Genomic DNA, 24,597 nt, shown 5'->3' on the forward strand with positions numbered 1-24,597 from the left:
TTTGATTGGCTGAAAGGGGATCCTGTCCCAGGACACCGACATTCCAATGCAAAGAAGGAAAACAATCTTGAAAACTGGGAATAGGGAAAACACTGAGCCCAAAAAACACAGGGGGAAACTTCGGGCAGAGTTAGGTGCAGATCTCAAAGAAGGTGAGGAGATGCCTTGCTGCCTGGTCTGCAAGAAGGGCTGCTGATAAACACATGATTTTTAGGTTCTGCAGAAAAGTTAAAATTTTAAACGTTATAAATGACAAAGTGAGGGAAGAAGTGCAGGCCATTGGGAGCTGCTCTGGCCACGAGGATTTCTGCCCATTTCCCCTAGAGAAGCCTAGTGTGAGGACCCAACCCAAGTGGCCAGGGTCTGAAGAGTCACTTTTGTTTCCCTTCTCAGCACCAGCATCTCAGAAACTGAAAAGACTCATCCCTGAGTCTCACATTCCTAGGCACCTCACCCATAAAACAAAACGACACACCCATGTCTATTTCTGTCTCTTACCTCCAACCTCTGTCTCTTACCCAGGCCAACCTTGGGGTCCTAACAACTGCACCCATGGGCCCCTGCTCTGTGGGCCTCCTTTCAGGGTCCACAGGCCCCTTCTGAGCTGGGGATTGCCCAGATCATCAGCCGTTATTGGATCTGTGGAGACTGCCCTGATGCCAGGTGCACTGGGGTGAGGCCATTTTGGCCCACAGGTAGGGTAAGAGAGGAAGACGTGAAAACAGTGGCAGCTAGGAGAAAACTGGGCAAAGCCAAGAACCAGAGGCAAAGCAGAATTTCACAAGGTGCCCACAACACCCACGGACACCCCAAAACACAGTGGGTTCCAAAAATACACTGAAATATTGATGCCAGGATGAACACATGCCTGCTCAGAATATACCTGAGCCTGTCTGACGCACTCCCTCACACACCTTGGGACACCCACTCAGAAACCCAGGGCAACAGGGACAAGCCCTAGGTGGCTCAGCCTTCCCGCTCACCACCCTCTCTCCTTCCAGCTATCCCGGCAGGTGCTTCACCTCCAAACCCTCAGCAGCCACAGCGGACTGCCTGGGTGCCTGCCTGGGTGCCCTCCTGTGCGCTGCCGCCACGCTCACTGTCCCTTCTTCCAGGGCGTCCAAGCCTTTCCCCACTTTGTCAGTACCAAGTTTTTCGTGGGCTCTTGTAATTACTCCCCCGACACATCGTCGGCTGAGCACGGACCATGTCCCACTGGGGCTTTGCTCCGCTGCTCCCGCCCGGTGCCCCCCAGCCCGGCAGCTCACCTTGAAGCTGTTTGAAGCGGCCTTCCAGCACGCTGGCGTACTGAGCGGGGTTGATGAAGGCGGCTGGCGACAGCAGGAGGCCCCCGGGGCTCTGCGCCCCTTCCACGGCCTCATAGTAAAAGTCGCCCGCCCCGTTCAGGCCGGGCCCGTGCGCCCTGCTCACTCCGTTCCCATTCATGCCGCCCGCTGCCCCTCACGCGGCCCGGGGCCCTGCGCCCATGCCCTGCCCGCGCCGCGCGGGGCGCCACCGGTCCGCTCCCTTCCCCCGCCCCCGGAACCCGGGGTTCCCGAGCGCCTGGGCTCCCGTCAGGGAGTTGGCTCAAAGGTGGTGAACGTGTCGCCGAGCGGGGGAAACGGTGTTCCGGTCGTCTGGGCGCCTGAGCTCCGGGGCAAGTCGACGGAGCAGACCTGGCTGCGAGCGAGAGGAGACAGAGGCCGCTCCCGACAAACAGGTCGGACGGTGCCGGGGGAGGGGCGGGAGGCGGAGCGCGGCCGGCTGTGGCGGGCCGGGCCCTGCGGGGCGAGCGGGGAACTGCCCTCAGCAACCCCCCGCCCCCCCCCTCCACCGCCCCGGCTGCCTCAGCGTGGGCCCCCGAAGGTTTGCAGGTGTAACAAGGCTGGCCCTTCTTGGGGCGACTCTGGGAAGTCCCCTTCTGGACATGAGCTTTAATCTGCAACTCCCAGAGCAGAGAAAGAGAAATCCTCCAAGAGGCAAAACCAGCTCAGTAGGTGCCAGGCTCTGTGCTTAGGCGGTTGCTCAAGTCCCCTTATCTGTGAAATAGGTGTTGGTGTCTTCCCTACTTGTTTGTCACCACTTCCAGTTCTGGCTCTTCCCTTCCGCTAGGCCCACCAGGCCCTCCTCAGCCAGGCCATTCCAGGCCCCCAGTGCGCAGCACCAAAGGGACGGCTGCCAGATCTTCTTCCTTCCTTTCTCTGGGCTTCAGCGCCTGCCCCTTACAGCCTACTCTTGCCTCTCTCCTGTCTCCATTCATCCCGTATTTATTTGCACCAGTAGGTGCAAGCTGCAGTGCTAGGCTAAGCCCATACTGAGATGCCTCTTCGGGAGAGCCCGGTTTGGTGGTGGAGAAATGACAGCTCGGGTGGCATGTGTGCATGAACATGGTGATGGTCCTGGGTATCATGTGTCATGTGCACAGACATCGAAACAGTCCTGGGTGGCACAAGACATGTGCACACCGACATCATGACAGTTCTAGAGGCAACGTGCATCCAAAACCAGGGTACCAGGGAAACTTTTCCTCAAAGAGGTGACATTGTCCGTAACCCACTGTTCTCATCTATAGAAACACTGATAGGTGTATTTCATAAGCCAGCCTGAAGACCCAACCAGAAAGGCAGTGAGGTCCAGGAGAAAATGATGAGGGATCCCCAGAGCTAAAGCCATCACCCAAGGGTCCTCAGATGGATACTGGGCTGCCTGAAAAGAGTTACCTGGAGAGCTTTTTAAAAATCCTGATTTCTGGACCGTATGTTCAAAGATCCTAATTCAATGTGTCTATGAAGGGGAGGGGCTTGGGAACCTGTATTTGTAAAAATGTCCCTGGGTGATCCTGTAAAAACTGCAGCCCGGTTTGGGAACCACCCCCTCAGTGTCTCCCTTCTTCCAGGAGGCCACCCACTCGTGCTGGGAGCACTGCCTCTGAGGGGGGAATAATAGTTGCGGCCTCTCCCACCGCACTGGGCTGGGAGGCCAGCAGGTGGGTGGAAAAGACAAGGGTGGGATGAAGGAGGGAAACCAGACGGGGTGGGTGGCCTTAGGGTGTGTGGGTGACTCAGCCCCACGCCAGCCCCTGGTGGTGTCAGGTGGCAGCTGCACTCTTGTTGCCATGACAACTCCTCCAGGAACGCAGGGAGGCCCGTCCGACGGGTTTGTTTGCGCTCGCTAGCTCCGAGAAGCTGAGGGAAGAGCCCAAGCCTTAGGGGAGGGCAGAGGCCTTGGTGGGTAGAGAGCAGACCCGGGAGAATGGGCAGCTGCAGAAACCAGCAGCGGGAGGAGGGAACCTGCTTCAGGGAACAGGTAGATGAAACAATGGGAGGAACAGGCGGCAGGTGGAAGGAACAGGCGGGGAGGGAGAGGGGAGGATAATGGACTGGGAGGGAGAACAGGTGTGAGAGGTGACAGTGAAGACCAAGGAAGACACAACAAGGGGATGAAAGGTAAGGGAGATGGGTGGGTAGAGATGGCAGGAGTAAGTGAAAAAGAGCTAGGAACCATGACTCAGGGACAGAGAGGAAGAGAATTGAGTCCTGTGCCTGGGGGAAGGGAAGCTGGGGAACATTCTGGATTGTATGATGTTTGCTCTCGGTGCTAAGTTGGGCCCAGGGGCTTGATGGGGGTGATCTGGATTTCCTACTCTTGTGTAGCAGCTTAGAAAGAAAGTTGGTCTTCCCATAAGGTTAAAGGACTCTTCCTGACAAGCTTCTCTCCCCAGCCTCCTCAGCATCTCCCCTGGCCCTCCCCTGGCCTCACCTGCCAGGGCCTTAATGCGAGACCTCTCAAAGAGGCGGGCTGAGCTGCTGTCATTGTCCCAGTCCGAGTCAGGCAGGTCCCAGCGGTTGTTGATGTCGCTGTACTGGCCCTGGATCTCCAAGCTGTCGAAGTCTGTGGGTGACAGGGTGCTGCTCATGGTGGTAGGTGGCCTCCTGCTCCTGCAAGGGGGAACGTGGTTGGTGAGGGGCATCTCAGGACCACTGAGCCCAGTACTCACCATGTCCTCTCTTCTCTTGCCCTAGATCTGCTCTGCTGTCCTGAGGGCCGAAGGCTGTGGTTGATTTCTCTGTCAATGAAAATCAGCCCCGGTGGAAGAGGGGGAGCCATGGTGGGGAAGCAGAAGGACAGGAGTGAAACACGAAGGCAGGAGTGTCCCAGAGTGGTGCAACAGAGAGGAAGGGCTCCAGAGGCTCAGGCCAGAGAGGGACAGGTGCGCAAAGCTGGGGACTGGAAGCGGCCATGGCTAATAGCATGGCTCAGCACAGCAATGCGCAAACCAGGGTAACAAAGGGAGCAGGCATGGGACCCCATGGGCAATAATGAGTATAAACTGGAGTTCTTTGGTTCCTTGATTCCGCAAACTGTTCTGAGCTCCCACTCCACATAAGATGGCCTCCTGTACCCAGTAGGTAATTTGAAAAGACCCTAATCCTGCTCTTGAGCTAAGACACATTTATGATACACCAGGAAGACCGTGATGCACTGTTAGGTAAGTACAGACAAAGTGTCCAGGAGTTCAGAGGAGGACACAGTATGGCTCTCTCCCCTTTGTTTCCTTTTGTTTGTACAGGAAATACCTAATAGGTGCTGGATAAGTGTCAGCTGTGATATGTGTCCCTGCTATTTACATGCATCATCTCATCAAAACCCCCATGGGGCAGGGGTTCATTGTCATCCCCATTCATAGAAGCTGCACTGTGAAAGTTAAGTCATGGTTCAAGGTCACACAGCTGGAAGGAGCAGAGCTGGGTTTTAAAGAGAGGTTCTTTCTCACTTCGGGGAACAAGCTCTTAATAACAACATTTACACGTTCTTTGAACTTACTGGAGCCCTTCAGAGTTTCATGGGAGAGATCAGCACTTGTGGCTCCCTTTTAGGGCCCAAGCTAGGGAAATTAGGACCACATATGGTTGCCAGCACTCCTTGCGATTCTACGCTATGCAAACAAACTCTGTCCTTCTCAAAACTAACAAATGAGTTTCAGATTAGCTGCTAGGGATTAAAAAAAAAAAAAAACCATTACCGTCCAAAGTTCTCAGGTAATTCAGCAGCCGTTCAAGGGAATGGAGGGGGCTGGGTCTGTAACTTTATTAGAACCCCCAATTCTGCATTTCTATTTTTCCTAGTACCTCTCAAACACAAACACATTTTAACCCTTTAGCACTACTTCCTAGAGTCGAGGCTTGATCTTGGCAGTCTCTGATTCTGGAAAGGAAGTCAGGAGAGCCTCGTGTGCGGTTTGGGGGAAGGAAGAAGAGATGCGGGGTGAGTTGTGGGTAGATAGGTTGGTGTGTTCCCCTGGGCACACAAAGGCAGGACTTGGCTTCTGTCATTAACTGGTTCTATGAAGCTGAACCTGAACCTGACCCACATGAAGCCAGGATTGTCTGCCCCTCCCCTTTCCGTGCAAGAGAAAGCAGGCACAAGGATTTCCTTGGGAGTAGCATTAATGAGGTATGAGGGAGCTAAGGTCTAAGGTTCCTCGACTGGGTTTTTCATTCCCTGTAATAGGCAAGAGAGTTTAATTTCCACTAGCCTGGGACAACTTTCTCACTTAAAATCCATCATTTCTCCTAATCCCCAACAGATTCTTTGAATTTGCTCTGTAAATATTTATATAAAAATAAATTCTAGGGCAGAGTTGAGTCACCCTGAGTAAAGAGTGCTGTGGGCAAGGTGTGACCTGAACCAGAGTCACCTAATACTGGCAGGCACTGGAACAGGGAAGCAGCTCAAGCCCCAGGACCAGTACTAATTCCATTCTCTCTGCTTTTCAGATTAAGGCTTCCTCGCCAGTAGCCATGCTCACACTTAGCTCTGGGATTGACATTTCAAGCACTCATACTCTCCCTGTATAGACCTCCCCACAAAAATTCGTACATGCAATGCCCTCTAACCTTCAGTTTCCATGACCCTTTTCCTTTTATCAGGAGTCACAAACCTACTACAGCCAGCCCCCAGGTCTATGTCCAATAAGCTGTTTACAAATAACTGATTTTGGGTGCGCTAGGCTGGCTCAGCCGGAAGAGCATGTGACTCTTGATCCCAGGGTCATGAGTTCAAGCCCCATGTTGGGTATAGAGATTACTTAAATAAATAAAATTAAATATATATATATATATATATATATATATATATATATATATATATACACATGACTGATTTTGAATTCCTTTAGGTGGGCGTGAAGGTACTTTCCAGTTCTCTACAGGCCCCACCATTCCCTTTTGTCTCCTTTCCAGCTACGTCATGTATTTTTGTTAGCTGCCTGGGCCCTGAAGACCTCTGAGGTTTTCAAATCCTGCTTTATATCTTTGTGCTCCACAAAGAACAGACACTTAAAAGAAACAGACTGTCTGATCCTGTCTCCAAACCACTGTGTGTCCCTGGGGCCCCCAAACTGTACAAAACCTAAACATGTATTACTCTGGCTTCCTTTTGGTAATCCAACTTGGTCCTCCTAAGGGACCCAGGCATGGGATCCAGACCGCCCAGCAAGGTCTGGCTGTTAGAGCCTTTCCATGGAATCCTATAATTTGAGGGGGAAAGTATGGATTTGGAACTTCTCCTTCTTCTCAAATAAAAACTCAGTCACTTAAATGCTCCTTTGACCAAATCAAAATTTGGCATACATGCTTTGTGTCCTGAGTTTCCAGGGATGCTGTCATATAGATAAGGAACGAAGATGACACAGATGTCCTTAGATCACAGATCCTTATAGGGCTTCATGTTGGCATTCCAAGGAACTTGTTCCCATGGACTTGGATGTGAATGGTGCTCTCTGGTGTTGTTCAGCACAGTGGTTCCGAGGGCCTCTGAGTTTTGGTTTACGGTTTTTGGGCTCTGCAGTCTCCTGGCCTTTTGGACAATACCCTGTGTTCTCTGTTCCCTACCCCCATCTCTAGATTCCTATAGTTTTCTATTTGAGTTTCTTCACATAGATCCCGCTCTGGTTTCTTTTCACTGAGTATCTTATTCCTCACCTATGATCTGGGTCTCCATACTCACATTTCCAGAGTCAGCCTGTCCACCAGCCCCATGCCCCCCTGTCTCTCTGTATTCTCCTCATGGATTCCTGAACTCTGGCAATAGGACGGTACAGCAGCTAATCCAGATTACAGTTTCACCAGCACCTTATTCTTAGCCACTGACCTCGAGGCCAGGCCCAAGTAGCTTACATTGTTCATGCTAGAATAAAGCCAACTCCCACCAGCTGCAAGCTTGTGGTCCTACTCAATTCTCCACCCAAGCATTGTTGGATGCAGATTTTGTTCAGCCGCGTGGTGATCCTCAGGGGCAGACTCCCCCCCCCCCCCGCCCCTTCCCCTTCACTCCTGTTTTAGCTGGCATGCAAAACTAGAAATCCTGTCCCCCGGCTAGAGCCTGTCTTATACCCTAATTCCTCCTCTGGCCACATCCTGCTCCTGATTAATTCTTTACCTCCCTCGGAGAAAGAGTTGATGGTTCCCTCCTCTGCTGCTCCCACAGAACTTCAGCATGAAGCTATCATTGCTTTCATCACATTGTATTACACTTAGTTGTTTATGTGTCTCTCTGCTTGCTCCACTTTTAACCCATTGAGGACAAGGGCTGTGTTCTACTCATGTTTTGTCCTTTCCAAGCTCAGTACAATAGGTATTCGGTAAATAAATAGTGAATGACTCGACCATAATTCTTTTTTTCTTGTTTCTTTCTTTCTTTCTTTTTTTTTTTTTTTTTTTTTTTTTTTTTTTTTTTTTTTTTTTTACCAGCAAATTAATGTCTTTCTTAGAGCTGGAGAAAAACTCAAGCAAAGATGGGATTGGAGAAGACCTTCTGCTGGAGTACTCTCAGGGTTAAGCTCTACAGTTCAGGATCAGGGATTCTCAGACTTGCATGAATTCCAGTGACCCTGGAGGGCTATTAAAACACAGACCACTGGGCCCTGTCCCCCCACCCCCAGGGTTTCTGATTCAGTTGATCTGGGGTGGGGCCCAGAAATGTGCATTTCTAACCTGTTCCCAGCTGATACTAAAGTACTAGTTTGGGGACCACACTTCAAGGGCCACTGTTGGTTAGGGGAGGCTAGGAGGAGTGAAGAGACACAAAGTTTCAGGGGTGAGTGTGACCTGAGGTTAGCTTCTGGGTGGCTTTAGGCTCTACCCAATGCTAAACGCAAATATAATTTCCCCGAGAAACCCCAAGATCCACAAAGAGCCAGAAGCCTCAGGCGATGAGAGAGGAAGTAAGATGGAGTGGACTCTAGATCTAATGACACAAATAGAGCTGATGCCCCAACACAGGCGAATCACACATGTGCTGTAGAAGGACGCTGGAGACGCTGGGGTGGGGTAGCAGAGTTGAACAAATGACAGCAAGATGAATAATAAATGAGAAGAAATAGGGACCTTGGCCATGTAAAAATCTTATTTGACTCAAAGCACGAGTGGACCGGCAGAGACATAAAAGGAAAAAGAGATCACAAATAAAGTCAGGGCTCCTAGGAGGGCAAAAGGAAGATGCACTCAGGGCAATCACAGACCCCTGTGGAGAAACAAACCTCTAACCCATTTCCCTCAAGGCTGTATTTCTGGTGAAACACAGGGACTCTCCTCCAAGGAACTTAGGGACTGGGCTGAAGAATGGCACTGAATTTTTGTTTGATTTTCTTTAGAATCCTCCACTCAGGGTAGGATTATTCAGACTAATTTTCACTCCCTTGCTATGCCCCTCCCCCAAGCGGTAACTGATGGGTTACATCAGTTTCTCCAAGGGACTAAGATCCATATTAACTTTTTCCTCTCTAATCCTTTCCTCTTCTGAATTGGCCAAGAGGTTGCCCAGCACCCAAAGCCAAGACACATATTTGGAACTCACTCTGCCCTCTTCACCTTCAAGGAAAACTGGTTTGTGGATACCCTGCCCATGCCTGCCTGAACCAACAGCCTCTCCAGCGCTGGAATCGTGTCTGCTCCAGAGAGAGGAGGAGGGCAGCTGAGAAAAAACCCACGAGACAACATGCAGCAGGTTAGGAAAGGGGCCAGCCTGCAGCGCGGACGAGCATGCAACGCCATGGGGTCGTTCGGTCCCAGAGTGGACAGTAAATGCTGGAGTTGGAACACCCCAGGGAGGAGGCCTTGCCCAGGAGTTCTGTGCGGGGTGGACTCTCAGCCCTCTGGATGTCCCGGCCACAGAAACACCTTACACCGCTCCTTCCCCACCGCCCGAAGGGGCTTCATTCCCCCTCTGCCAGTGTTCTGGTCACTACAGCCAGCCGTGTCCCCTCTCGCACACACTGTGAGGAAGCATAAAGGAGGGCATGGAGCTAGCTACCGAAGAGGCGAGGAGGAGCCCCTTCGGCTCCAGAGAGAAGCCCCCAACAAGCTCCCGAGAGGGAGCCGGGCGCTCGCACACGCCGGGCACAGACGGCAGAGCGTGTCCGCAGCACCTGGATCAGCGCCGGCCGGTCGGCGGAGGAGCCTCGGCTACGGGAACAGCCGGCGCTGTCAGACGCTCGCAGCCCAGCGGACCCGATCCCTCAACGCGTTTGTCAGTCCCAACTCTTGCAAGACTCTTCCCTCCGCTCCGGAAAGGCCCGCGTTCCCCACGCCTTAACCCTCACCCCCGGTACCTGGGTGGCTGGCACATGACTCTCCATCCAGTCGCCGGGACCCGGCGGCAGCGAGGGCCAGGCGCCGCATCCTCCCTCCCGGACTTCCCTGGCCGGCCCCGACCCCGACCCCAACCCCGCCGCCCGCACGCGGCTGCACAAAGCGCGCCGCCCCGCCGCCGGGACAAAGCGGGCCCGGGCGCCGGCACCTACCTCGGTGCGGAGCGCCGGCGGGGCAGGCGGGAGCGCGGCGGGCGGGGGCGCACCGGTCGTCGCCGCGCCCGCAGCCCGGCCGCGAGGGGCGGTTGCGGGCGGCGGCGGGTGGCCGGACGGCGGCGGGGCGCACGGCGAGCGGCGGCGGGCGCTGTCACCGGGCGCGAGCGGCGCGGGGGGCGCGCGGGGCCGGCGGCGGCGGGGCGCGTGGCGGCGCGCGGGCGCGAGCGGCGGGACTGCGGCGCCGCGGAAGGAGGACAATAGCCTCCCCCTGCCGCAGGCCGCCGGCTCCCGCGGGAGGCCCGGGACCATCTGGAGCCGGCGGCCCCGCGGGGCTCGGGGCGGGGCCCGAATCACCCCCTCCCCGCCCGGCGCCATGGCAACCGCGGCCCCTCTCAGTTCTCCGTACAGTCCCCTGGCCGGGGGTCGTTGACCTTCCCCGGGGCGAACGCGGCGGCTTCTGTGCGGCCGGCTCCCGACCCCGCCACCTTCCCTGTGGGTGCCCCCCATAATGTCGGCTTCCGGTCACCGCTGGGCCATCTGGAGATCCCCCACAGCTTGCGCGGCTCGGGCTCCGCAGCTCGAGGACCCCCACCTTTGTCCCTACTCTTCATTTCCTCCAAAATCTGTCTCCCCGAGACACGCAATCCTTCCTTTAATGACACTCACCGCTCAGGTTTCCCAAAATTCAGCTTCTGTTTTCCTTTTCAAATTTTCCTCTTTGGGCACCTCCAGTTCATCTCCCTTTAAGCAATTCTGTCGTCCATCCCCTTTCTCGAGCATCCTTCTTCTGGCAGGTAGGCCGGCTCTCTTTCCCAAAGCGTCTCCATGGTGTATGTGGTGGAGATTCGCCTGCTCGCAGATCAGATTCTCAGAATAGTCATCACTGCAGCTTCTCTCTGCTCCTTCTCGGCTCCTCTCATTTATCAACCAGGAGAATTCCGGCCTACTCACTGTCTTAAAAGGGAGTGGGGGTGGGGATGGACATTTCTAGGCCTGGCACAGCTGGGTTTCTCCTTGGTTTAGTAGCATCTGAGTGGTCGAAGGTCTAAGGTCATTAAGCAAGGTGAACTATCTGCTTGAGAGAGAAAAGAATTATGCTCAAATAATAATAAAGTTATAGAGTGCTAGCTGGTTATAGAGTGCATTATCTCATGTGACACCCCCCCACCCCCACCCCACACTCCAGCTCTAGGAGGTGGGTACTGTTCTTCCAGACTAGGAAACTAAGCTCAGAGATGAACTAGTAATAATAGATTGGGCTTTGTGCAGAGCAATGAGAATTTAACTGTCAGATTATGCTGTCTCTGAAGATGTGGGCCTGTTTCCACCTGGGAAATGCCTGAAATGACCAAGTAAGGGCAATGGGAAGCATGGGCTTCACATGAGTTATTGGGTTTAAGGTTTTATTTATTTATGGTTAATGGAATTTTAGGATTTTGCTCCTCTCTGAAAAGGTACATGTACCAAAACAAATTTATAAGTGATTGAAGTACTTTCCAGTTATGATTCTGGCAAGGTGAAATTATTTGCTTTAAAATTATTTGAAAACATTTTCAAGGACAAAAAAGTGCTGCTACCAATCCCATCTGGTTGTATCACCTCGCCTACCTGACCTTGGTTTTCCTAGTATAAAATGGGTAAGGAGGGGTGTCAGGGAGTTGCACTAAAACATGACCTTGAAGTTCTCTTCTAGCTCTGATAGTCTGATTCCACCACTAAACTGGAACAGTGGTTCTACCACCAAAGTGGAACTTGACCTTCTGGGGTGTACCTCACGAGTAGCTGCCATTCAGGCTATTTACTGCTTATTTTTTTTAACAGTCACTCCTTTGGCCAATGGAATCAAAGAAGTGAGAGCATAAGCTGCAACTGTTCCTAAGGGTAGGTGTGTGTTCGGGGGGAAGGGGTCATCAAGGAGACCTGGCCAGGGATGTTAAAGGTGATGGGATGAGAATCAGCTGATCTGCCAAAGACACCAGAACACCCAAACTGCTGCTGTTGTACTGGTATGGGAACCAAGGGTCTCAACAACAGCTATTGGCTTGTGACCCAATTAGAAGACAAGGATATTAGGTCTTATGATCAGTATACTCATAAGATCTTTTGTATAGTATTTCCCATTTTCAGCATTTCATAATCTTTTAAAAAGCATTATAAAGGTAAACACTATCATTCTCATTTTGTTGATGAGCAAATGAATGCCCAAGTTCAGAGTTAGTTCACGGTGGAGACATCAGAGTTTCTGATTCCTAGTATGTTCTTTCCCTTCTGCTAGTGAGAGTAGAGTGGTTAAAAGCATCAATTTTGGGGGTGCCTGGGTGACTCAGTGGGTTGAGCATCTGACTCTTGATTTCAGCTCAGGTCATGATCCCGAGGCCATGGGATCAAGCCCCTCATTGGGCTCTGTGCCAAGCGTGGAGCCTGCTTAAGATTCTCTCTCTCTCCCTCTGCCCCCTCCTCTGCTCTCTTTCTCAAAAAAAAAAAAAAAAAAAAAAAGCATCAATTTTGGAGTCAGACTTTCGGTTTGAAAGTAGTCTTGTCACCTACTTGCTGATGACCTTGGGCAAGTTACTTACCCTCTCTGGAATTCAGTTTCCTTATCTGCAGAATGGTATCATAAGGTGGGGATCAGATGAGTTATTGTAGATAAAGTACTAGAATAGCACCTGGCACATAGTAGCCCTCAACCAGTGTCAGCCATTATTATTTTATAACATTATCATTTTCCCATACTGTTTCCCAATATTGAGGAAGCATGCTCAATAAAGAGAACGCTGAGATCGCTGGTCTCAGTTGCTTTGGAGACTTGTCATTTTGCTCTGTAGTGTATCAGTGTAGTCATTGATGAAGAAAAAAAAAAAAAAACAACCCACCTGCTTCCTTTTTACATGAGTTGCAAAAGTGCATGGAATGAAATCCACCAAGTATGCTGAGCTTTTTGGAGAATCCAGATTTGCTGCTTGTGTTACCAAAATTCATAGAAAGGTCTTGGTAGCACTTCCTGCCACCAAGTCTACAGATGTAGCTGAATTTTCTTCTTTCATTCCTGTAGCATGGAAGATGTGTCTTTCCTATTTGAGAATGATTCTTCTGGCTCCTGCACTAAGTGCCATCCCCTCCTGCAGTCTCATGGCTCCCAGTCATTCTGGTAAGTTCCCTCTCTTCTGGCTCCTTCCCATTAGCATTTGAACATGCTCAAGTATCCGCCAGCTTAAAAAAGTAAGTGACAAACCCTGGTCCTCCTCCATGTCTTGCCCTTACTTTTTATGATCACAATCTTCTTGAATGATTTGAACACATTGGCTCCACTACCTTGCTTCCCCTTTAATCAAACATTTATTTAAAAACCATCTGGTGTGGGGCACCTGGGTGGCTCAGTCAGTTAAGTATCCAACTCTTGATTTCAGCTCAGGTCATGATCTTACAGTTCCTGAGTTTGAGTCCCGCATTGAGCCCTGCATCGGGCTCTGCACGATAGTGTGGAGCCTGCTTGGGATTCTTTCTTCCTCTCTCTCTGCCCTTCCCCCATTTGCGTGTGCGCGTGCTCTCTCTCTCTTTCAAAATAAACAAACAAAGTATCTAGCTTATGTGCCAGGTACCGTGCTGGGATGTGGGGATCTAATGATGAGTAAAATGGGATATTTCTATCTTCTTGGAGCTTATATTCTGGTAGGGTTGACAGACATTAATAAAATAACTGCTCAGATATATAATCACAAAGTATAATGAATTAAAAGTTCAGGATGCTAGGTGAGAATTTAACAGAGAGTCATAACCTGGCTGGAGAGAGGGTGTCAAGGGAGACCTCCCTCAGATCATTTGAGCTGAGATCTGAAATATGAGAAGTGGTAACCAGGCTGAGAATGGGAGATAACAAGTAGTGGTAACTAACACTAATTGGGGACTGTATTTGTAGCACTTTCCACATATCATTTCATTTCATTCTTGTAAAAACTCTGACAAGTAAGTATTAACCTCATTTCACAGAAGAGAAAATGGAGACATTGAGAGATGAAGTGCCTTGCCCAGGGTCATTTAACCAGGCTGGGGTAGAGCTGGGATTTTCAACCCAGATGTCTGACACTTGAACCATGTTCTTAGCTACAGAGACACGGTGTGTGGACACCAGGCCTGAAGCAGCAGGACTCATGGTGCACATGAGAAACGGAGAGAAGGGAGGGAAAACGGTGGGCAAGAGGGAATGTGTGGTGAATGCTGGCTGGGAAAATAGGCAAGGGCTAGATCGTGCAGGGCTTTCTAGGTCATTTATAGAATTTTGTTTTTCACCTTTGGAGCCCTGGAAAAAATTATTGAAGGATTTGAAGCAAAAAAGTGAAATGATCAACTATGTTTTTAAAAAGATTACTCCAGGGCACTTGGGTGGCTCAGATGGTTAAGCCTCCAACTTTGGCTCAGGTCATGGTCTCATGGTTTGTGAGTTTGAGCCCTGCATCAGGCTCTCTGCTGCCAGCACAGAGCCCACTTTGGATTCTCTGTCCCCTTCTCTCTTTTCCCCTCCTCTGCTCATCCTCTCTCTCTCTCTCAAAAATAAATAAACTTTTAAAGAAATATAAAAAGATTACTCCAGGTGCTGTGTGGGGAATGGGTTGGAGGGGTGTGCAAGTTGATGTGAGAAACCAATGAGGAGGCTACCACTGTGGTTTAGATGAGACAGAAGATGGTAGCTTGAACTTGAATGTTGGCAGTGGAGATAGAGGAACACATAGGTAGAAAGAATTGACAAGATGGGACAATGGGTTAGATACAGGGTGAGGAAAGGGTTTGTTGTGAGAGGATTGTGCAGCTGGAAGACCAAAGGTACCATTTGCTGAGATGAGGCACACTGGAGGAAGACCAGGTTTGGGTGGGGAGAGTGTAGGTCTTGGAACCTGCTGGGTTTGAGATACCTTTGAAACAATCAAGTGGACATACTGAGTAGTTGATTGTTATGAGGCTCAAAGTGGAGATCTAGACTTACACACATTTGGAAGACACGAGTCCAGAGACAGATTGTGAGTGAAGGAGACAATGAGCGCTGAGGCAATTGATTTAGTCCAACGCAATATAATTTCTATTCCTCTGCAGCTGCTTTCAAACAAGGTCCTCAGTAATCCACTTGCTAAATCTGATGTTAATTTCCAATTGCTTTCTTACTGTTCCTCTTGGCAGTGGTTGACTCTCATTATGCCTGCTTCTTGAAATTTTCTTCCTTTGGTTTAGGATTGCCCCACTCCTGGTTTTCCTTCAACCCCTGTAGTCTCTCCCGTTTTTCTTTTGTGAGTTCCTTTCTGCTTGTCACTTAATTGTGTTGTTTTCTTCTAGGCCCTTTTCTCATTCTATGTGTTCTTCCTGGGCCACCTTATCTACCACTCTGTAGCCAGTCTTTTATTTTTTATTTTTAATGTTTTTATTTATTTTTGAGAGAGAGAGAGAGAGAGAGAGAGAGAGAGAGAGAAAGGGAGAGAGTGAGCGGGGGAGGGGCAGAGAGAGAGAGGGAGAGGGAGAGAGAGAGAGAAAGAGAGAGAGAGGCAGGCTGAGCTGTCAGCACAGAGCCTGAAGTGGGGCTCAAACTCATAAACCGTGAGACCATGAGCTGAGCCTAAGTCCGACGCTTAACCGACAGCCACCCAGGCGCCTCCAGAGCATCTTTTTAATACAACAATCTGACAGATCACTCCTCTGCTGAAAACCCTTCAGTGGCTCCCCAAAGCCTTTGGGATAAAGTCCAGAATTCTTAACAGAGTTTACACACCTTGCTTACCTCTTCAGTCCCCTTTGCTCACCACTCCTCACTTGACACTCCTAGACATAAGGAATCTGTTGGGAGTTTTTCCAGCATTTGTAGGATTTTGAACATGGTATTCGATTTGGTTGGAAACTTTTCCTTTTCCATTCACCGAGGATTTACTCTTTAGGTCTAAATCTAGGTGTCATTTCCTCCAGAAAACCTCCCAGGGTCTCCAAGTCTGAGACAGGGGCCTTCAGACAGCACTCTATGGGATGGTCACTGCCCATTGGTTGTGTTCCCTCTTAGATCGTGAACTCTGTGAAAGTAGAGAGCACATCCAGTTCCTAGTCTTTCCCTACTAGAGCAGACATGTATATATTTGTGCAATATATTAATGACTGACAGAAAAGATTTTGGAAGAGAAGGTGATTCCTTGTTATAAAAAGATAAAACTAGATGTTTTCATATCAAGCAATGCATTTTCTGTTTCTTTTACCCTGAATTTATCTCCCATCATTAAGCAGCAGCAAGGCTTTCTAGATGTAGCATCCTCTGCACAGGGATGATACAGAAAGATCAGAGTCAAAGTCTTGGGCTTTTGAATTCTTAACTAGATCTTTTCAAATCTATCCCAGAGGAGATGTTCTTTTTCTTTTTCCTCCAAGTTTTTATTTAAATTCCAGTTAGTTAACATACAGTGTAATACTAGTTTTGGGTGTAGAATTTAGTGATTCAACACTTACATACAATACCCAGTGCTCGTCATAATCCCCATCACCCATTTAACCTATGCCCTGTCCACCTCTCCTCCTATAACCATCAGTTTGTTCTCTATAGTTAAGAGTCAATTTCTTGGTTTACCTCTCTTTCCCCTCCCCATGTTCATTTGTTTTCTTTTTTTTTCTTTTTTTTTTTTACATTTATTTATTTTTGAGAGACACAGAGAGACAGAGCACAAGTGGGGGAGAGGCAGAGAGAGAAGGAGACAGAGAATCCAAAGCAGGATCCAGGCCCTGAGCTGTCAGCACAGAGCCCGAGGCAGGGCTTGAACTCACAAACTGTGAGATCGTGACCTGAGCCAAAGTTGGACGCCTAACCAACTGAGCCACCCGGGCGCCCCCATTTGTTTTGTTTCTTAAATTCCAACTATGAGTGAAATCATTTCCATAATTTGGCTATTGTGGATAATGCTGCTATAAATTTATCATTGGGGTGCATGTTTTCCCTTTGAATAAGTATTTCCGTATCCTTTGGGTAAATACCTAGTAGTGCAATTGCTGGGTCGAAGGGTAGTTCTATTTTTAACTTTCTGAGGAATCTCTGTATCGTTTTCCACAGTGGCTGCACCAGTTTGCATTGCCACCAACAATGTAAGAGTGTTCTCCTTTCTCCACATCCTTGCCAACTCCTGTTGTTTCCTGTGTTGCAGAGGAGATACTCTCGGAGGCTCCAGTTTTTAAATCGTAAGGGCTGGGTCCTTGAGAGGGATTTTTTTTTTTTTTCCTTCACAGGTTTTTTTTTAAACATTAAGAGACAGAACTTGACAAACCTAAAACTTAGAGTTTATGCCATTAACTGTTGAAATGCAAAGGGCCTGGGGGTTTCCCCTCCACACAGAAGTATAATCCTTTCTGAGCCTGGAGCAGAATTGGAAAAGACTGAGAAAAGAGGAAAGAGGGTTTAGATGCACCTTGGGCTCTGTTTTCTGTGCTCACCACCAAACAACAGTAGACAGATGAGGCTTATGCTTCATTCCATTCCTAGAACTCTGAGGAGACACAGCATTTCAAAGCCCCCTGTGTTACCAAGGGACAACTGCCACAGAGTAGAAATGGCATTGTCACCCATGTAGGCAAAGCAGGGCTGAGATAAGTCACATTTCCTCACTACCCACAACCTTCTCACTCCCTAAGCCAAGTCTACTTGGCTCCTTGACATTTGGAGGAGATCTGAAAAGTGCCTTAGTGCCCAGCTCCCGAGAGGAGTGTGAAGGTGAGCTGAGAGCTGGGTGCCCGTGGGGATTGCTGTGGAGTGGGCGGGGGGGGGGGCAGGGATGAAGCCCACAGTAGAGCCTGAGGGCTGCATGACCCATGCCAGGAGCCGGATGGAGGCTCAGTAGTACCAGGAAGAGCTGAGATGGGAGCCACCGAGCTCCTTGTGAAGCAGACACTGTGTCTTTCTATATCAAGGCTGCAGGTGCCACCCACCAGGGAACTCTGCAGCAGATGCAGTGGTGATAGAGTCCAATGACCAAGACCAAGTAAGGCAAGAGGAACAGAAGATGGCACCTGACCTTGGTGCCCTTCCCTGATGTCAGAATGATATGTGAACCCCCAACTAGCACATTGTGACGAGAAGGAAGGAGACTCCTGAGAGACTGAGTTTAAAACTTGAAATGATTGAGTTGTCTGGAATTGGCAAAGTTCATTAGTTTTCTGCCATTAGTGGAAATGGGGGCTGAAGAGCTAGGTTAAGAGATAAAGAAAATTGTGTATTTCTTCACCTGGGTCTATGACTTGAGGTTATAAACAAGCCTGGTGTACAAAGTAAAGGTCAGAAAGGTAGACTTGCAAGGAGAGTTCTGGTGCCTTGCAAGGACTGACCTGATTCCTGATGGCTGTGGACCAGGAGGCCTGTGTAATATCTGCTAGGGATGAGATTTGCAAAGAATGATCATGTACTTGAAAGCAAAAGTCTGCAGATGAGCCAAGATAAAGTCTCATGTCAAACAGGGCATTCTGATGCTGGGGCGGGTGGGGGGGGGGGCAGAGGACAGAAGAGTACTACCCAGAGCTCCCTTATTTAGTGTAGAAAAGTCTGAGATTCTAGGAGCCCTGAGGGGTGTGCTCTGAGCTGAGCAATGTTGTGAGTGCTCGCTGTTGTTGACTAAAATCGGAGAAACTGGAACTGACTTGAAGACACAGGACTATTACATCCATTTATCTTTGTCCAGTTTGAATTCAAAACAGCACTTTATTTATGGACCATCCCTCCCAAATTATTTTTATCTTGCAAACCTAAACACCATTAAAAACAGGACCTAAAAACACATTTGAACGATTTCAACCCATCTGGGAGCAGACTGGGATCAACCAGGGTGCCAATACTTTTGATTGTCCCTGTCAATAATGAACCACTTCTTTCTTTTAAGAAGCTTATGCCACATACCCCTGGGAATACACAAATCCTGTGAAAAAGTGTCTGATCACACCCTTCTGCCTGAAATAAATTTTGGCAGCATCTGCTTCATACTAACAGCTGAAGGGAAGTCTTTGGAGCTCCTTGATCAAATTGCACTGAAAAATGTGAGTTGTGCAGGAAACCTACAAAGAGTGGATTTTGGGTGCCAGAACCCAAAAATGAGTCGATTTAGTGAACATCTTTTAACCTGCAACAATTTTAGGTCAGTTTTCTGTATTGCAGCCTGATTTACTTGTGCTGAGGTACACAGCTAAGTAGCCAGTTATTTCAATTATTATTGGCATCTGAAACTTCCTGGTGGTTAAGACACAAGATTCTGGAGTCCTAGACCTTGTTGGAATCCTGGCCCATCACTTTCTAATTGTGTAACCTTGGATAAGTTATTTAACTTCTTTAAGCCTTGGTTTCCTCATCTGTAAATAGGGGACCATTTTCAAGGAGTGGTGGTGAGAAATTAAATAATGCATGTCAGGTGCAGATAAGGGCTCAGTGAAATGTCAGCTGTTGCTGTTGTCATTGTTTTGCGTGTTTTGTATGCAGGCAAATCTTGCCTTAAGTAAAACATGATGTATGAAAAATCTAGATTTGCAGAAAAGTTTAATGGGGAGGTTCTTTGCATTATAACAAAGTTCTTCAGTTTATGAAAGGACAGGTAACAGGATTTCTTTTAGACAGTCAACGTCTCAGTGTGTCTAAAATGATTTGATTCACACACAACTAGATTTACACAATGTGTTAGGAACATAGCTAGTGTACAAAGCACAGGACATCTGTAATACAATCATTCAGGTCAGGTCTGAACTACTGTGACAGGTTAACAATAACAATCCTGGGTATTCCCTTCTGCCCTTTATAAAGGGATTAGACAACTTCCCTGTGGTTTCAAAGGGCAGAGCTGGGACCAACGGGTGGAAGATACAGTGGGGGAGTTCCAGTTCAAATAATGAAAAACTCCCTGACAAACCACTGCTGTCCAAAACTGGAATGGGTTGCCTGAGGTGGCAACTTTCCCAACATGAGTTACTCAAGTAAAAGCGAGATATCAACTTGTTGGGACTGTTGGAATGACTATTGCATGAAATAGGGAGCTGAATTAGGGCACTGTTTCACAACCCTAAGCACATGAAATATATTGTGCAAACTAGATCAGTTCTCTACCTTGGATACCAGGAGGGGTTGAGGAAGAAGGAAGAGAGAGGCTTTTCAGGAGGAGGGTTGGGGATAAAGGAAATGAATTGGGAAAAAAAAAATTATTCCTCTGGTTGGGAAATACCAGGTTAAATGACTTCTAAGATTTCCTCTAAAGATTCTAGGGGCGCCTGGCTGGCTCAGGTAGAGCATGCAACTGTCGACCTTGGGGTTGTAAGTTCGAACCCTATGTTGGGTATAATTACTTAAAAATAAAAAAAAATCTTGAAAAAAAAAAGATTCTAAGACTCTCAAATTGTTTCACAGATGTTATTTTAACTATATTCCTGGGATAATTTTCCTATTTTAGTTGAGGAAAACTGAAACATAACACTGAAAGTGAGTGGTAAAATAGGAAAAATTTCAGATATCCTCACCCTTTAGACTTTTGATCCCATAGCTTCTTTTTAGCTGATGAGAATGGAAGTTGCAGAACCAGAAGATAGTAGTGGCCTTAAAGCTAGAATGGATGAAATCAAGTCAACTTTAGAGATCAGTGGAGAATCAACTCCACCAAGGCTCCATATTACTAGCTTTAAAGACTCCCTACACCAACATCCCTGGTCAAGTCCTTCGAGTACTATAGTTATACAAAGACAGAACCAAGACTAAACATGTGGAGCCAGTGTGCTCTTGAATGGGGCTCCTAGAAGAAGAATCTTTTTTTCCCAGTTAGCCTACTTGTCTTTCAAACAAAATTGATCATTTGGCCTTTGGATCAATAGGTTTACTCGGTCATGTGTGACCAGATTGCACTGCTGTTTCCATTTCCAAGGCTTCTATGGCACAAAGAATACCTCCCTTACAGTGGACATCAGCTAGTGGGACAAATCCAGACCTGCCTAGAGAGAAAGTTAAAAAGCCAATTAGAATAAGCTTTGTGATACAGATTTTATTGGTTATCAAGGAAGAGTCGAAATTAGACACTAAGAGGGAAGGAATGAAATCTCCTGGGTTGGCCCCAGAACCTGCTACTGATGGATGAGGAATCAGACTCTGTACACAGGAGGATTGTCAGCCAGGAAAAACAGGAAGCTATCTGGTATCATAGTCAGTCATTCTAAGAAGTAGAGGAAGAAAACATAGAGAAAAGGGGTGAAGAAAAAATACTCTAGTTATACAAACTCTAGTATTGTCTTGGGGGAGAATCTTTCCTTTGCCCATAAGTATTAGAATGAGGAAGGACAAATGCTGTAGTCCAAGAATTGGCACAAGAGTTAGCACCACTGTGGCCTCTAGTGCCCCCACAACCTAACATACCTCCGTGAGAACATCCCTGTCTGACCCTGGCTAGGGAAGCAGAGGGAGGTGAGTAGAGAAGCTGCCCCAGATTCTGTGCTCCAGGTGGAGAAGGCCTCAAGAAGGTGAAGGGATGAGCTAATCTGAGCTTCCTGGCCCCATTTCCAAGGATGTGATTAGTGGAGAGGCACCTGGGACCTGCTCCATTTCAGGAAACCCGGTTATGGGAACTGGTAGGGGACAGACTTGGCTCAGGACCCGAGAGAAACGGTTAACCCTTTCCTGATGCATGTATGGGAAACAGCCTCTTTTACTAGTTTCCCAGGGGGAAAGAAAAATTCTCAAATGGATGTAGTTTTGCATCAACCTAGTAAGGGGTACCTCAGGGATATTTCCCACTTAAGTTCCTTTGGTCAATCTCTTCAGGGCCTTTGAATGCTCTAGGGGAGCCTGAGAATGAGGTAGACCTAAGAGGTCTAGGAATGATATACACAGAGAGGGCACATTCAAAAGGGAAAGAAAGCTCAACAGTTCCTAAAATGTCACCGTTCACCTGGCAGCATTCCTTCGGATGTTTTGGTTCCACTTAAACCCTTGGGTTTGGGTCAGAATCAGTCCGGGGCTCTTTAGATGGGGTCTCTTCTATCCAGACAGGGTATTTCTTTTCAGAATAAACAGAATGTCCAAAGCAGACTTGCAACAGTAATCTAAATCCTGAGGTGGGGGAAGGAATGCAAGCAGAATTAATATGCCACTAAGACTGGGGATAACTGGACCCCTGAAGACATTGATAATAAGACCCTGAACACCAGGGCTAAAAATGTCCAGAGCAGCATCCAAAAGCTCCTTTGTTGACCTGGTTGACAAAAGTGACCTTAATGTTGGCCAGGTCATTTCATTTCTTTGGGCCTCAAATTTCTTCAGCTATTGAAAATAATTGACAACCTCTGCAGTCCGTTCTGGCTCTGACATTCTATTGCTGTGAGGATGGGGTCTGGGTAAAAACCATTTTAATAATGTGGAGTCCAATAGTATGTTAGTTACTAGACCCTAAGCACACATTGATGGGTTAGAGAAGGGTTGGGAGCTGTGGCTCATTCAAACCTTAGTTTGTGGGAGACGAGGCCATCTGAGTTGATTGGCTCCTTTGTTTTTGAGTGGTATTGGCTTTTTCACAGTAATGTCAATGTTCCCATACTACAGGACTTTGAGACAGTCACATCCAGATGGGAGATGCACTGGGTAGCTGTAGGCGAGTAGAAAGTGGTGTTAAGAAATTTTGTTTGTTTCAGATTCTGGCCCCACCATTTACAACTCACTATCATACAACCTCTTCTTGGAACCTCATCTTCATCTTTTATAAAGCAATGATAACACCTTCCATACAATGTTGGGAGGATTACATAAGATAAATTAGAAAAAGTTAAGACCACTTAGCCCAGAGCAGATGCCCACCAAATGTCAAGCCTGCATCAAACCTTACCTAACTACAAGGGTTTATGCTATGGAAGACTTGCTGGCAGGCCCTCATATCAAAGACTCCTTTCCTTACTTCTGTCTACCTCCAGTATAGCAGGTGGCTGTGTCCCTGGCTACCTCTGTCAGGCCTCCCTAACTCTAGGATGGTGTTGGGTGTTCCCTGCATGTTTATCCCTGATGCTCACTCCAAGGCCAAGGGCTGGAAGCCAGGATGACCAACTCATCTGAAGTACATCTACATGGGTAACTGTTCCTACACCCTTCATTTCCAATGCCACTTTCCAGGTGGGGCATTTCCTGCTGAGCCAGAACTCTCTATAGGAAATATTTTAGAGAGCCATCCTCAGGGCCTTGGTTCCCCACTGATGGATAGTAAATATGGTAAAGGTAATAAGTATCTTGCAAGATACTTGCGAGGGCGAAAAAACTTGTGTAAAGAGCCAGTGGTATCAGACAACATGCATTCAATCAATGTTAGTTCCCTTCCCCCGACAACGCCTCTGCCTAAAAGGGAACACCTGAGAGAGAAGGGAGTGAAGCGGAGAGGCGGACTCCAATGATTCCCCGAACGCCAGCTCTCTCATCAAGTCTGAGGTAGTTTTTTTTGGTTTTGTTTTAGATTTTATTTTTCAGTAATATCTACTTCCAGCCTGGGGTTCGAACATATGCCCCCGAGATCAAGAGTTGCAGGCTCCTCTGACTGAACTGCCCCAAGTCTGAGATGGTTTTATGATGAATTTTCCAGAAATAAAACCCATCTCTCTCCAGTAGGTCCACCTGTGAGCAACTGAGATGGGGAGGGTGGTCAACAGCGCTGACCCTGGACTGGCCAAGGCTATGATTCAGGTCTCAGCAGACATGTTCTTTGGAGTAGCACCAAGGCTGTGTACTGGATGGGCACTCTGCCAACTCCCCCATCTGTTCTGTCCAATCCTAGCTTCTTGGAGCTGGAGTGGAAGAATTTTCCCTGAAGGAAAGCAGCCAACACCCTGTCCCACCCTTCTCCTTGGGCAACTCTTTGCCACATAGGAATCTCTCTCACCTGTTTCCTTTCAGCTGCCTGAGGAACTAGCTGCCAGATCATCAGTTTGGGCTCAAGCCCCTCTCATCACGTCCCTCCCTGAACCAGCCCGAAGTCCAGTAGCTGGAGTCTGGAGTAATACCTTCCTTCCGGCTGGCAACACTCCATGAAAACCCCAGAGCTTGTCCTGTCAGCTGGAGCCCAGAAAGCCAGCCAGGCTCCTGCAGTTGGCATATTTAGTGTAGAGCCGAACGTGGGGAGGAGCCTATTTCCTGGCGGCGGCGGCGGGGGGGGGGGGCGCCTTCCAGGTCCTGTCTGGGGCTGGCCAGGCACCTGGGGATGAAGCTGGGGACAGGTTTGGGGTAGGCTGCCAGATAAAATACAAGGCGCCCAGTTTTTACTTTTAGATGAATAATTTTTTATAATATGTATGTCCCAAATATTGCATGAGATATACGTATGCCTAAAAAAATAATTTTTTTTTAAATCTGAAATTCAATTTTACCTGCCATCCTGTATTTTTATTTGGTAAATCTGGGAACCAGAGGTTGGCCTAGGGCATGTGGGATGGCCCCCACAGGTGAGGCTGCTTGAGAGTCAAGAATCAACTTGGAGATCCCGCACCGGGCACCAGCAGCTTCTCCCGGCTGAGGACTGCACCTCGGCGGAACCGTGGGAAAGTTTCCTTCGGGAGGAAGGAGAGTCGCGGTCTGGCCTCATTCCGGCTCACCTCCAGCCTCAGTGGCGGCCCGCGGCTCTCCCCACCTCGGCGGCCGGCCCACCCGTCCGCCCACGGGCCCTCGCGGCTGCCGGCACCGCCCCACCGCTCCTGGCAAGCCCTGGCGGCTCGCGGCCTGGGGGCGGCGCGGCGCAAAGTGCGCAAGCGCGGGGGCCGGTGGGCGGGGCGCACGCGCGGGCGGGAAGAACGCCGCGCGG

The 24,597-nt window shown here is 48.8% G+C and overlaps 1 protein-coding gene across 3 annotated transcripts in view; it reads right to left on the reverse strand.

Annotated features, from left to right (window-relative positions):
• Window positions 1–10,558, reverse strand: part of SPTBN2 (spectrin beta, non-erythrocytic 2) — a 39,461-nt gene extending 28,903 nt beyond the window's left edge. Inside the window, exons 1-2 of one of the 3 annotated variants that reach the window (XM_042958041.1) lie at window positions 10,472–10,558; window positions 3,760–3,938 (exon numbers count right to left, since the gene is read on the reverse strand). In XM_042958041.1, coding sequence (XP_042813975.1) covers window positions 3,760–3,916 — 157 coding nt within the window. In that variant the 5' untranslated portion in view covers window positions 3,917–3,938; window positions 10,472–10,558. Of the gene's footprint in view, window positions 1–3,759; window positions 3,939–9,610; window positions 9,707–9,802; window positions 9,889–10,471 lie in introns of those variants that run through there. The other 2 variants (XM_042958042.1, XM_042958040.1) reach the window with 2 other exon arrangements.
• Window positions 10,559–24,597: the final 14,039 nt, after the last annotated feature.

This window comes from Panthera tigris, chromosome D1 (genome assembly GCF_018350195.1).
Source record: "Panthera tigris isolate Pti1 chromosome D1, P.tigris_Pti1_mat1.1, whole genome shotgun sequence".
In the NCBI taxonomy this organism is placed as follows: Eukaryota; Metazoa; Chordata; class Mammalia; order Carnivora; family Felidae; genus Panthera; species Panthera tigris.